The following is a 15,292-nucleotide window of genomic DNA, read 5'->3' as shown; positions in this document are numbered from 1 at the left end:
TATTTGTGAAGGTGGATAATTAGGAACCATTGTAAAGCTTCCATCTTAGCCTAGTTGAGCTTACGTTACACCCTTGGCTATGTTCCATAAATGCCCCCAGGTAGGACCAATACAAGAGTTCTTACAATTGGTTGTACATCAGATCCACCTTGTTCAAAATACAAATTCCCAATTCTCATCTCCCTAGAAACACTGAATGAATATATCTAACATGAGGTTCACGGAGCCTATATTATGGGGGCAGATAGGATAATACTGGTACTGCCATTAACGTGAAAGTAATTTCAGAATCTTTCTCATGGTCAGTGTTTGATAATTCTCTAGTGGAGCACAATGTAGGATTTTTTTTATTTTATTTTAATTTTTTTTGACAGGCAGAGTGGACAGTGAGAGAGAGAGAGACAGAGAGAAAGGTCTTCCTTTTTGCCATTGGTTCACCCTCCAATGGCTGCCGTGGCCGGCGCACCGTGCTGATCCAAAGGCAGGAGCCAGGTGCTTCTCCTGGTCTCCCATGGGGTGCAGGGCCCAAGCACTTGGGCCATCCTGCACTGCACTGCTGGGCCACAGCAGAGAGCTGGCCTGGAAGAGGGGCAACCGGGACAGAATCCGGCGCCCCGACTGGGACTAGAACCCGGTGTGCCAGCTCCGCAAGGCGGAGGATTAGCCTGTTGAGCCACGGCGCCGGCCATAAAATGTAGGATTTATTTTATCTGGTAAGTAGAATTTCTCAGCTATGTGGTTGCAGTAAGTCCTGATGATCACCAACAGGACCGTCAACAACAGAAGCTCGACAACTCTGCAGAGCGGTGTGCTCGGGCGCTTTCCATGTCTCCCTGAGGCATCACTATTGGGTTCGGATGCCGTAACAATCTCTCAGAGTGCATGGCTTCTGATACGGACAAACAGACCAAGCAGAAATTTGAAATGAGCATTTGAAGACAGAAGTTTAAGAGAGCTTTTGGGACAGCTGAGCTATGAAATCAAGTTATGCTTGGAGCTGGAGTGATTTTCATTCTCAGGAGGGGCTATGCTGGGTAGCATCTTTACCTTGAAATATTTCAAGAATATTCTACAACCTTCCGTGGACGTTCCTTTCCGTGGACATGATCAGTAAAAGTCTAGGAGTTGCTTAGCACTTTGTGTGACATCTGGAGTTTAAACTTAAAACATGTACATTTGGTTCAAGAAACTTCTAATCAGGTCACCAGTCTCATTTATAGGATCAATCATACCAAAGAGTCTTAATACTCATCAACACCTCTTCCTGTTATTGTTTGAGCCAAGGAATCAAATCTGATTTCTCCCATAGAATTTTTCAGATTTAGCCTCTATCTCCTCCGAAATAAATTTCTTTCTGCTCTCCACAACATGCATCCTACTGCCAAATGTCTGGGCAATTCATTTTTATGTCTTCTCCCTAGAATATGTGTGATTTTCTTTTGGAAACAGAACATATCTTATTTACCATTTACACATCAGGATATTTCAAAAAATTCATGGGAACTGGAATGAAAAGCTCAGTTTGTTTTGGTGCAAAAAGTTTTGAAAGCCATGTACTCAGGGGGACCTTCAAAAAGTGCAGGGGAAATGTGTACTATGCAAAAAACCATTCGTGGATTTCAAAAAACGTTTTGCAAAGTAAATATCTTTTAATTCCATTTTCTGCAAACTTTTTGAAGTCCTGTTATATTGAAGGGGCGTGGTTAAGAACTGTATGTGCAATATCATCTTAGGTTAATCCAGCCATTTCAACCAGCCAAGAAATTCCAACCCTGTCTGAAGGCAAAGACCGTGGGAGAATGCGAGTATGGATTGTATTATTAATATTTGCCCACACATGTCTTCCCAAGCCTTCTTGAATCAACTCACATTTTGAGCCTGAGGAGTCTCTCAGAGGTAACAAGTTGGCTAGGATAATTTCCTCTTGCTCAATACTCACCAGAGATAAAGAAAATCTACTCTCCTACTTAAGCAATAATCTTGTGTAGGCAGGAAAACTTTAATTGTGGAAGAAGTGTTATGTAAATGTAAGTTATTTAATTAAAAACAAAAAATAGTCTTCACAGGAAGTAGCTGTTTTAAAGAGATGAGAGAACTTGTTTTTCTTTACTGCAGCTTATAAATGGTTCACTGATAAATCACATCTTCATCACCAATGAAGTGGCAGTTGTCTTCTGCTTCCAGAAAGGACCGAGTGACCAGAAGCTTTCCTCTCTCACCCGAAACAACCACAGAGTAGCTTAACTTACGAAACCAGCATTTTCACAACATTGGATAATAGGCAGTGAAGGATGGGAGACAAACGTGATGAGCCCTCTGCTTGTCCAAGCTGAGCTCACTGAAAGAGGTGAAGAGGAGAGAGCCAGGCGGAGCCCCACAGTCTTCCCAACTAGAGGAGATGGAATTGAGGTAAGTCTAGGGTGGCCAAGGTGACTAGAACTGGAAGGACAGAAAATCAGAGACGAGAGAGCCACCCACAGTGAGCTAGACAGTACCCTAGGGGTACCATGTAGGGTCCTGGTGAGTGCCTGCATAGAGAGGTCCCATCCATGGCTAGGGAAGAAACCAAAGGCAACAGTCCCCAAGGCTCAGACAGAGCCAGGAAATCGCGCTGGTTCCTGCCAGCAGACCGGAGACATCACGATTCACTGGGGGCATTGGAGAGAGTACACGGTAGGCTCCTGCTTCAACAGTGGGGGGTTATTAGCACTAAAATAAGCATTGCTCTGGTCCTGCAGAATAAATCTCAACAGCAATACTGAAAGGGACCAAGCTGTTCCCATGCAATGTAGCTGCATTCCAGAACAAAACTCACAAACACAGGCATACAAAAACATCCAAAGCCCAACGAGGTAAAATTCACATTATTCTGGCATCCAACAGCAGAAATACAGGCCATAATGGAGAAGAAACTCAACCAACTGAAATTGATCCAGACTAACACAGATGTTAGAATTATAGACAACAACATCGAAATATTGAAGCCTGTATTCCATAGGCTTAAAATGTCAACTTGGAAGACACAAGAAAAGATGTACTGAACTTTTGGAAATTAAAACCACAAAGTGTGAAATGAAAAACATGCTGGAAAGGAATAATGGAAAATTCGATATGGCAAGAGAAAAGGTTGCTAAGATGGAAAACAAAAACTGTGCAAAATGAAACACACAAAAACATGGAAAGGACCAAGAGAGCCACAACACAGCATCAAGCAGCTTAAATAAATGAAGCTGGACTCCCTCGAGGGTTACTGGGGGATCAGAAGGAATATTTGCGCAAACAATGATCTGAAACACTCTGAACTGATAAAAACTATAAGCCTACCAACCCACGAAATGCAATGAACCTCAGCACAGGAAATGAATAAAACTATACCAGTGCACATGATAGTCAAATTGCCCAAGTCTGGTAACAAAGACAATCTTTAAAGCAGCCAGAAAGATCCTTTACTTACTTCCTGTTCCCGTGAAGTGTAGTCCCTACCTTTGTCCAGAGATGAGAACCTTTGTTTTTTAGGCTCCAAACAGGATGCTTTTGTCCTCTATGGGCCCCAGCTAACTGTGTTGCCAGTTTCCTTTTTAAAGTGACCCTGCTCTAAGTGATGCAAAGGCATGGAACATCACAGGCAGGGAGAAGCTGAATCCTGACCGCTTCAACTACGGGGCACCCACCCTAGACACCTCTCAAGACTTTGCGACTTCAGAGTCCTTTTAGCCACCAAACTAATGAATGATCCCAATCTTCTCTATCCTCATTCCCAGTGCATTTAGAAGCATTTGTCCATTCCTGCTAATGTTCTCCACTAGTTAGGGAACGGCAGAATTTAACACCTGAACATCTGGCATCTCCGGGCCAGCTCTTCAACGCTGGCCTCTGCAGTTCTCTGCAGCTCCTGTCCAAAGTGCACAAGGCATGGTCATAGATTAAAGGCCCTGGGTAGTTCTGCAGCAAAGGAAATGACTGTCACACATCAGGCTAAAGGAATCTATGTTATTGAGGCGTAGCCGTTAACAGCTCAGGGGCCCGGTTTAAGAGACGCTGCTGATAGCAACTTGTATGTGTACAAGGCTGGCTGGGATCTCTTGGGCTGATCTATTTTCATGGATAATGTGATGTAGCTGAATGCAATCTGACATATCAGTGTCTGCTGTATGAACCTGCTGAAAGAATCGAGTCCGAGGTATTTGGCGTGGCCAACAGGCCCCTGGGAAATATTATAATATCCTAAGTAGTCCAGACGTTGTTAGCCTCAGACACACGACAAACCAGTCCCCATTCTCCGGCCACACACTATGACGCTGATGCTGTCCTCTCTCTTCCCATACTATTTTACATGCCTCTGTCACCAACCTGACCCAAACCTTTCCTCCAACAGAATAACTTGTGGATTACGTCTTGAATATCAGCTCAAACAACATGTCTCCATGAACCGTGCTCTGATTTCCCAGAGTAGGCTAGGGGTTTTCACCTTGGGGGTCCCAAGCATGTATCTCATATTACAGCACTTATCACATTGCATTGAAATGTCTAAGCGCTCCTCCAAGTGCAGGTCATCTGTCTTTTCCATCTGGATGCCTTTTGTGTCTACGCTAGTATCCAGCATAACTGTCTCCTAAATATGGGCTGAATAACTGAATGAAGGAAGGAATGAATGAGCAGCCCCTGGCACTTGCTTAATTCTGCTGCAACTCCAGAGTACATAAAGAAGGTTCTTAGGGAGGCTTGAAGACGAATTAAGCCAATTTAGAATCTTGAAACAATTTATGCAAATCGAGTTTAATATAGAATTAGTCTGAACTCAATGTTCTGATTTCTCCCTGGCTGACAGGTCTCTCCGAACTAAGCTGGAAGTGTTGGAAGAGGCACGGATGGAAGATGACTTCATAAAACAAACAACCTCTCTCATTTCTGAGGCCACGCGACTCAAAAAAGCCCCATAAGAAAAGTCTGTAAATGTTCCTGTGAAAGTTAAGAGCCACTGTGTACATATCATAGAGTGACGGAGGAAGTGAAAAAAAAATGGTGCATGCAAATGAGAGTGAATGATACAAAAGATGTCTCTCTTTTGAGAAGAGGTTGAGTTACCCCTTAAAATGAACACCGTGTCTAGTTTGAAGGGCTCTAGATACGGTACACCAGAGAAGTACTCCTGCTACAGGACTTAGTAGAGGTGCATTTTAGCCCTGGGCACCCTACTGCGAAGATTGCTATCAACCTATTTTCATGCTACAAGATGCTCTGTGCTGCGATGCCAGGGGAGAGACAGACAGGGAACTGCCTCTGATGCTGCCCCGCACAGAGGGATTGGCGATGGGACCTCACACAAGACACTAAGCATATCTGTGGCATGAGGCCATCATCTATCCATCACCTATCAATCAATCTGTCTATATTCCCATGACATAGCATATGCCTTAAACGTAAACCCTGTTCTTTAAATAGACCCAAGTAAGATAGTTAACTCTCCATTATTTCGTATCTGCTTGTCCATTTCTTAACTTCCTTAACCCTTAGGTGGCATGTGACTTGATGCCCTCACTCATCTTGTTACTCTAAGGTAACATAAAGTGTTTTGAAGTTCAATTCATTTTCCCCCTTGTCTTATCAGCTGACTTTTGGTACAACACACCCCTTTTTTCTGCAGTTAACACACCGAGAACCTCAAAATGATTCCTTGGATGGTGCTGCCCATGTCATTTTAGCACTTGAGGATCCTGACCATTTTTTGCTTACCCAGCACCCTCATTTGCTTCTTTAAGTTTCTACCACCAATCATTTTCTCTACTCTTCCTTCTTTTCTTATGTGTAAGATGAATTAAAGGGTAGGATTTCTTACCGCCCCAACAGAAAGCTAAAGCCCAAGGGAGAGCAAAATGTAGAAGCTAGGATTTCAGTGATGTTTGGTGTCCACTGGCTCAAAGATCACAGTCGTTGTAAGCATATGTGACATCCAAGCAGTGAGTGCCATGAAAGTGCATATCAAGAAAACACCAATGGATTCACTGTGGCACAGTAATGACCAAGTTGAGTGAGACCCTTGGTCTCCAACAGCAGAAAAGTGACAGAAATCTGGTTCAGATGTTTCTTAAATGTCAGGTTTTGCCAGCAGAGGCAAAGAAATTAAAAAAAAAAAAAACAGAATAGAAAACTGGTACTGCAGAGCTGCTAATTAAAACAATTCAGAGAACATAAATGCTAGAGTAATTTTGGACCCGCCATGTCGGGCTGGTTTCAATGCAAATGTAGTGTTCCGATTTCTCCCTTCACTGGAAAGGTATAATTAGCTCAGCTGCAACAGGATAGACGCCTTCAGGCAGCCGTCTCTTGGTGCTGCCAGCTCCCCCAGGAGCAGCTGCCACCCGCCCCTCCTGCCAAAGACTGTGCAGAGCCATGGCCACCCCACCAGGCTGCTTTTTAGCTACCAGGAACAGAAGAAGGCACAGGCTTCTAGGAGGATTAGCTGCTCTTTAAAGATAAGGAGCATGCTACTCCCCAGTCTAGTTGACTCCATGTCCAATCACGCGCCTTCTATGGAAGACAAGCCAGGCTAAGGTAAACACCTTTTCCCGTCGCGACAGGGGAAATGATTCTCCACATCGGTGCCGGCAGCTCACATCAACTCTAGCAGCTCCTCATCCTGCAGTTTGACGCATGCCTTCTCAGAAGAAACACTCATGTCAGGTGCTAGCAAATGAGAAACCTGAACTGTAAGGACCACACATTCCCCTCGCCGTGGTGACCCAAGGGAAGAAGAGACACCATTAACCAGGATGGGCTGCAGGCTTAACTCATCAATGATCCATCCCACGGGTGGAAAACTGATGTGGAAGTGCCCCAGGATGCAGCCGCCACCCAATGCGCTAGAGTTCCTCTGCAAAACGCAGAGACAGCTACTGCTGTCCACGTGACAAACTCAAGGGCATGAGCACCATTGACACAAGATGCCAGTAAGCACGGACATCCCAAGAACCAGTTCTCTGATGAAACCAAAAGGCACAGTGACATCTAGAAATTTTAGACAAGCAAAATAAAATCCATCATTTCTTTGTCTTCCTAGGCTGCTCTCAAACCACCCGCTCTTCCATGCATCTTCCGCTTCCCTGCCATTCCGGCTCATTCCCTCCCGGGACAGAGACCAACGTAAGGCAGGCTCTTTATTCTCATCTTGAGAGGCATAAGCAAACAAATAAACAAATGTGCAAACCCGTCAACACCACGGAGTAGTGAGCATTAAAGAGGGAGAAAGATAGAGGGAGAAAGATTAAATTAATGTGGCATCTGGAGCGGTTTTCTTAGTAACCTGAGTAGCTCCAAACGTCTAAAAAATACATAAAGCTAGGATTATCTCCTCCAATCAATTCAGAAGTAAGTATGACACCCAAGCAAAAGATTTTCTTTTTTAATAAAAGAGAACGAAATATGGTAGATGGATAATGACAGTGTTTTTACATATCACAAATGACCAAGATTAACGTCCTATGTTCATACTGATGGCTGGCGTTTTATTTTTCCAGAATGTCTGGAATTCAATCTTCATATCCTAATATCCCTTTTAAACAATGCAATGTTCCATAATTCTGTGTTTTACTAACATATTCACAGTGGTTTACAACTGTTAGCATTATATAATTCTGATATGTTCATCATCACTGAAAGAAACTCTGACCCAGGAAGACTTACTTCCCATTGTCCTTTCTCCCCAACCTCTGGCAACCACTAACCCATTTTCTTTACCTAAAGATTTGCCTGTTCTGGACATTGCATATAAATAAAGCCATGGCCTTCTGTGTCTTGTGTGTGTCACACAGCATAATAATGTTCACGCTTTCCTTCTGCGGCAGCATGTATCAATGCTTCATCCCTTCATTTTGCTGCATAATATTCTCTTGTGTGGATTATCACATCTAGCCTGTAATCAGTTGGCGGATGCTGTGTAGCATTTTTATGATTACAATTTATACAAGCACCAGTGTGCATGTGTTTATGTGAATATAAAATCTCAATTCTCTTGTAGTAGAATTACTGAATGATACGGTGATTCGAGGTTGAACATTTTGAAGATCTGCCACACTCTTTTCTAAAGTAGCTGTACCATTTTGCATCCCCACTGGTAGGACAGGAGAGTTTCAATGTCTCCACTTCCTCCTCAACACTTGTTATTGTCTTTTTGTTACAGCTGTCCCAGTAGCTATGAAGTGCACCTCATTGTAATTCTTCTTTGTGTTTCTCTAATAGCTGATGATGTTCAGCATCTTTTCATGTGTTTATTGGTCATTTGGACATCTTCTTTGGAGACACTTCTATTCAAATCCTTCACCTGTTTTTTAATTGGTTGGCTCATCTTTTTACTGTTGACATGACCAGTGTTTGTTGTCTGAATTATGTTTCTAGAGGCTCCTGGGAAGGAGGATGTTGGGCTACACTAAGTTCAGTCCTGGCTTTGAGGATGAGACGTATCTTTATTTATTTGTATAATAATTCAATGGAAGTATTTACTGAATATTTACTTTGTGCCAGGCACTTAGACGCCCTGATTAATTTACTACTGAAGAGAAAACTGCTACTCGGGCCACGTGTTTCTCCCCATGATACTCATCAAAATTCAGCCCAGATCTCTTTCAGGGAGGCACCCAGGTATTTGTCTCCTGAGAGACCCCACCTCCTATCAGGTAGGCGGAGCTAACAGAGGAGGTGCACCTGCTATAAGTGAAACCTACGTTTCAGACATCTGGAACACACTACCCATTTCTGGACTCAAAACAGGTGCTTTTAAGCTCAAATTTGAAAATTTGAAGCTAAAATTGTAACCATGCTTTCCTGCCCATGCCAAGTAAGGTATTTCTTTTCCATTTAGTCCTTACAGATTCTTGCCATACAAAATATAAGCAATGCTTATCAAGGTGACAATGGAAGAAACACCACAAAAGGTTCTACAGAAGAATGTGCAACAAGGCCCTGGATTCATTTTCTCAGACTACCGGTAGCCTACTTGGCTCTGCTAAAACACAGAGGCACTGCAGAGAGTAAGGAGAACAGGTGAAAAACTGTTATGTGCGTCTCAAAAAATACAGAGGAGGAGACGCCTTATCTCCACCAGCCTAGCCTATAGGGAGGGCAGTCCAGTTCCATGTGTTATACTCTTAGGCCGTCTCCATTTAGCACAATTATCCCATTACTTCCTATCTTCTGTCCCTTGAAAATCAACCAAAAGGACAAGAAAATCACGTTGTGGGTTTGAGGCACTGGAACACCACCCTGAACCTTCCCACTAAATATGACTTCAGCATTTGTAGAAATGTCCGCGTTCTCTCAGAGCCGAGGCCCAGGGTCTCAGTTAATAAATCTGACAAACTGCTCTGGTTTGGATGTGGTTTGCCACCCGCCCTCTCCAACCGTGTTGAAATTCAATCCCATTTGTGAAGTATCAAGAGGGAAACACTTAATTGACTGGGGCTGAGAGGCAGGGTCTTTTCTTTGGGAAGTAATTGGAATTAGGTGGTCACAAGAATACAGCACCCATGATTGAACGATTGAATGCTGTTGCCTTTACATGAAGAAGGAGAGAGACCACACACACACACACACACACACACACGTGCACTCCCTATGTCTTGCCAAGTGCTGCCTTTCTTTTGCTGTCTCAGGGTTTTGCCAGCCAGAACAGCATCTCCAGTTGAACCTCTAGAATTCTGAGCCCATGCCAATCTCCTTCCTTCATAAGTTAGCCTGCCTCGGGTATTTCATTAGAGCAACACAAAACAGACTCACGCATATATTTAGACAATCCCAAGTGATCAGTGCGCTTGAATTATTGTCCATAACTATACACTCAGTGTTCTGGATGATGGAACCACCAGGCAGGCTGGGTGGGACTGCTCAGGAGCAGACAGAATGCTCAACCGAGATGCTTCAGCGAGGGACCGTCCAAAGTCTGGTGCATGATGACTTAGGTGAACAAGTTCCTCTTAGTTCAAATTCCCAGCAAAGGCTTCAGTATTTCACAGAATCAGGTGCCAGTCCGTGAACCTCATGCTACACACACACACACACACACCACCCTGGAGAGCCACAGAAAGGGCAGATGGTGTTAGGGGCTGAACTGCCTACCCCCAGAATGTGTATACACAAGCCCTCACCCCCAATACTTGAGAACGTGAGTGTATCTAAAGATGGGATTAGCTTATATGAGCCCACTGCTGTACCTTAATAGGTGGTTAGCTCATATGAGCCCACTGCTCTAGGCCTTAATCTAATCCAAGAGAGGGGAAATTTTGACATAGAGAGATACCAAGGACTCACACCCATGAGGACACAGGAAGACGCAGCCACCCACATGCTAGTAAGAGAGATCTCTGAATATCCCGACAAGTGATCATGGCCATGCAGCCTCCAGGGCTGCCAGAGAAAGCTCCCTGTTGGCCAAGCCTCCTCCTGTGCGCCACTGAAGACAGGATGGGGTCGACCAGGGAGAGGGCGCCGGGTGCTACTCACCCTGTAGTAGTCGGTGCTGTAGACGTCCCGGGACATCCCGAAGTCGCCGATTTTCACCAGCAGGTTCTCCCCGACCAGGCAGTTGCGGGTGGCTAGGTCGCGGTGCACAAAGTGCTGGGAAGCCAGGTAGACCATGCCGGCGGCGATCTGCTGGGCAATGTGCAGCATCTGGGACTGCGTCAGCTCCGTGGGTGGTGTGCCCTCGGCCATCAGCACAGCGTCCGGCCCGTGCGCCCTGCATTGGGGGAGGAGAGGAGACGCAGCAGGTGAGGCTGGAGCCGCAGCTCTGGGCCTCCAGGGGCCCCTCTGTGCTCCGCGGGGCTGCTGGAACTCAGATACCGCCTGGCTCGGCATATGAAAGACGCAAAGATGTGTGGTCCGCGCTGTGCCCGTGAGAGCCCTGAGGACGGTCCCGGGGCCACATGGACCTGAGTGGTGTCCCCTGTACCTGCCAGATCCAGTCAAGGTCACATTCTAGGGAAATAGCAGGTGGCTGAAGCCAAACAAAAACAACAACAACAATGCCGGGGAGAGGCTGTGGATCCTGGAAGGGTGGGTATAACCCCTGCAGGATCCCGACCCCTCCCCTCCCAGCCAGGGCAGCTGCAGAGAACCCAGGGCAAAATATCATTTCTTTCTGTCCACCCATCCTCTTGACCTCCAGGGCAATGCAGGACTTGCTTCGGAATTCCAGGACATTTATTTTTTTGATGGTATGGAAGGCCAGCGCTGTGGTGCAGTGGGTTAAGCCACCCCCTGCAATGCCAGCATTCCAACTCCCAGCTAATGTGCCTGGGAAAGCAGCAGAAGATGGCCCAAGTGCTTGGGCCCCTGCAATCACGTGGGAGACCCAGATGAAGCTCCTGGCTCCTGACTAAGGTTGCAGCCATTTGGGGAGTGAACCAGCTCTCTCTGCCTCTCCCTGTCTGTAATTCTGCCTTTCAAATAAAGAAATGAAGTCTTTTTTTTATCTTCTTTTTCTTCTATGCTCTAAACCTGGCCTTTTCTCAGCCTTGTGAGGCCTGAACAATGACAGGTACTTTAGGGAAGGGAAGGTTTCAGTGTTAAAAGGGGACACAGGTTAACATGGCAATCACGTGTCTGAAATCCAGCACGGTGAGCCAGGAGCCATGTCATGGCCCTTGATGGCCTGAGGGGGCGCTGCAGGGCAAGGAATAAAGGCAGGCTGTGCTCTGGGCACAGTCAAATGGCCTTGAAGACATTTTGATACATTTGAAATAAACATGTAAGATTCGAAATACATCCTAAGTGGGTGACCTCCTCTGCACGAGGTGTTTTTAAAAGCTGAAGCAAAATGAAATTCAAAGAGCTTATTTTAGTGAATTTTTGAAATCCATGCATAGGAGGGGGCTTATAAAAATTCATGTGAAGCATGTATTATGAAAAAGCTAAGCATGCTTTTCAAAAATATTTTGCACCAAAATAAGCTGCTGTCTTAATTCCATTTTTCCATAAACACTTTGAAGTCCTAGTATATGAGCATTTGGAAATGAGAGCCAGAATCATCCAAGAACATGTATGTGTGCTTTACCCTGAACCTCTGCATCTGAACCCCACTCCCACCCCTCCACCCCCAAACTATTCAGGCCACGACCAGATCCTCCCACCCTTTCCATCACACTTCCAGTCAGCTCCAAGGCTGGCTGCCACCACTGCTTTCATCTGTGTAGCGCCCCGCCCCCACCCCCACTAAGCCCTGGTAAAGGAGGGAGGGAGTTTCCCAGGTACACAGTGTCTACACCAGGAAAACCTCTGAACTTCTCTACCTCAATCTGCACATCCCCCATTAGTTAAAAATGCAAAGGAGTCATGTCAGGTGATCTGTCAGTCCCTTCTGTCTTTCAGTGCCTGGGTGTCACCATTTCCTGGGGAGAGGTCCCTGGTTTTGTTCAGGGCTGGTCTCAACACCTTTCTACTCAGACAACTAGCCCCCCACCTCCCCTACCCCACTTGGGGGCTGGCCTCCTGCTGCAGGGAGGAGTAATACTGGAAAATGCTTTGGGGCTTTCTTCATCTCGAAATCTCTGTTTCTAGGAAACAAGTCTTGCCCTACAGAGGCCAAAGCTCTGAGTGTCAGAACTGAATTTGAACCTGGCCTAACATGTTAGCTATGTGACCTTGGGTGAGTGACCCAACCTCCATGGGCCTGTGTCCTCATTCTTTTTTTTTTTTCTTAAAGATTTATTTATTTATTTGAAAGTCAGAGTTAGACAGAGAGAGGTCTAGAGAGGTCTAGAGAGATCTTCCATTTGCTGGTTCACTCCCCAGATGGCCGCAAGAGCTGGAGCTGTGCCAATCCAAAGCCAGGAGACAGGCGCTTCCTCTGGGTCTCCCACACAGGTGCAGGGGCCCAAGAACATGGGCCATGTTCTACTGCTTTCCCAGGCCATAGCAGAGAGCTGGATTGGAAGTGGAGCAGCCAGGACTTGAACCGGCACCCATATGGGATGCTGGCACTGCAGGTAGTGGCTTTACCCGCTGTGCCACAGCACCAGACCCCTTTTATTTTATTTTTTTCCCCATTCTTAAAAAGGAGATACCCATGGCAGCTTTCTATGGGCACTGATGTGAGAAGGCTTGGACACTGCTTGCACTGTGTTTGATCTCTCAGAGGGAAGATTTTGCAAACAAGGGTTCTCTTCACAAAGAAATGGAGAGAAGATGTGAAAACAAGTTACTCTCCTAAGACACAGAAAGAACCTCCATTCCGCTTTCCATGACAGCAGTACTAACCTGCTAACTTGCATCCCACCAAGAGTGTATAAGGGTTCTCTCCCCGACACCCTCCCCAGCATTTGGTATTTTTTCACCGTTTTGGCAATAGCCGTCCTTACCGGAGTGAGGTGCCACCCCATTGGGTCTGTGACTAGCCTTTCCCTGATGCCTAGTGACACGGAGCATGGTTTCATCTTGTTCTTGCCCATTTGTGTTTCTGCTTTTGAGAAATGGCTACTCAGATCCTGTGACCATTTCTTAACTGCGTTGTTTTGGTTGTTGTCGGGCCTGATGAGCCAGCTACCTCTTTTCTGGCTATATAGCTGAAAGAAACTAAACCAGCATAAAAAAGACATACCTGTGTGCGTGTGTGCGCCCGCGCGCGCACACACACACACACATACACACCCATTCACTGCGGCACTGCTCACAATACCCAAGGTAGGGAGTCAACCTAGGCATCCATCCACAACTGGATAAAGAAAACGTGGTATAGATACACAATGGGCTACTCTTCAGCCATAAAAAGAATAAAACCCTGTGAGTGGAAGAAAAATGGATGGAACTGAGGTCATTGTATTAAATAAAATCAACCAGATACAGAAAGGTAAATACCATATGTTCTCTCACATATGTAGGAGTTAAAAAAAAATAGTCAAGGGCCGGGCATTGTGGTACAGGGGGTTAAGCCACCACTTGCAACGCCAGTATCCCATATCAGAGTGCTGACCTGAGCCCAGCTGCTCCCCTTCCAATCCAGCTCTCTGCTAATGCACTCAGTAAAGCAGCGGAGGATGGTCAAGGTCCTTGGGCCCCTGCACCCAAGTGGGAGACCTGGAGGAAGCTTCTAGCTCCTGGTTTCCGATCCATTGGCTCAGCTCCAGCCTTTGAGGCCATTTGGGGAGTGAACCAGCAGATAGAAGATCTCTCTCTCTTTCTCTGTCTCTCCCTCTCTCTGTAACTCTGTCTTTCTAATAAATAAAAAATAAATCTTTTTTAAAAATAAAGAAAAATAAAGACCCCAAAGAGTTGGCCCTTTTCATTCCACTGAAGGTAGAGCAGGCCTACCCTTCCCAACATTACCAGGGAAAGTCAGGATATCTTCACGGTCTGCTTTAGCTGTGTTAACCTCAGCACCTCAGAAGGTTAGAACAATGCCCACAGCTGAAGGGAGGGTGTGAAATAAAGATGCAAAGAATAGGGGCCAGGAATCAACCATCTTAGATTTGGTTCAAAGAATAAAACACAGTGTTGATTGGCCGAGCTCTATCTCAACCCCAGAAAACTGGCCTATGCTAGAAGCAAAAGCTCCAAGGTGAAGGTAAGCCAGGAGCTGGTGCCAAAGGCCACCTCTGTGCAAAATCCCTGTGTCCAGCCCTTAGCTCTTCAGGCTTCCGGGGTCTGGAGGTCCCCCAATGCCTGACGCACTATAGAGCAGTGTGTGGGGGGTGGGCAGGCTCCCCCAGTTAACAGGCCTTTTCCTGCTTGCTTCTGGGTGTTTGAACAAGGGCTCTTTATTTTTTTTTTTTCTAGGAGGTACCGCTGGGTGCTCTCCCTGAGCAGACAGTCCTGCCGTAAATGGAGGGTGGTTGGTCTCCTGGACACACTCCTAAGAGGAGCACAAAGAGGGCACAGCAGCCTTTGTGTTGACTGCCAGCTCCCCTATGCACCTCCTGGAAGTGCCGGACTCCACAGCACACTGCTCTCCTTCTGATCAGTCTTAACGAAAGTGAATTTACTCACTGGTAATTTTTACTGGATACATCACAGTCCATATTTGCAGCGTTTGCTGTCATATTCCAATTCATATATATAAGGTGTAATAACTGCACCATGGGCATTGATATATCTGTCATTGACTATTTATCAGATTTTGGTGTTGGGGACATTGGAAATCTCCTCTATTAGTCATTTATAGTTATGAAATACATCAGGGTGCGTCCCCAATTGTCTATGTGCCTTGTGCACTGTGCCAAGGGAACACCTCGTGACTGCTCCTCCCAGGAAGCAGGAAGGAGACTGGGTAACGGCTGACCAAGCAAGAGTGAAAGAATTATGTTGTAAT

At 45.8% G+C, this 15,292-nt stretch overlaps 1 protein-coding gene across 3 annotated transcripts in view; it reads right to left on the bottom strand.

Annotated features, from left to right (window-relative positions):
* Positions 1 to 15,292, bottom strand: part of NTRK2 (neurotrophic receptor tyrosine kinase 2) — a 387,985-nt gene that overhangs the window by 62,572 nt on the left and 310,121 nt on the right. For all 3 annotated transcript variants that reach the window (XM_051833735.3, XM_089315550.1, XM_051833736.3), the window contains one exon: positions 10,492 to 10,726. In XM_051833735.3, the coding sequence (XP_051689695.1) occupies positions 10,492 to 10,726 (235 nt within the window). The remainder of the gene's footprint in view (positions 1 to 10,491; positions 10,727 to 15,292) is intronic.

This window comes from Oryctolagus cuniculus, chromosome 1, assembly GCF_051225735.1.
Source record: "Oryctolagus cuniculus isolate XC-2025 breed Fujian yellow rabbit chromosome 1, ASM5122573v1, whole genome shotgun sequence".
NCBI lineage: Eukaryota > Metazoa > Chordata > Mammalia > Lagomorpha > Leporidae > Oryctolagus > Oryctolagus cuniculus.
Note: the sequence above shows the minus strand (reverse complement) of the source record. Positions and strands in the feature narration are given on the sequence as shown.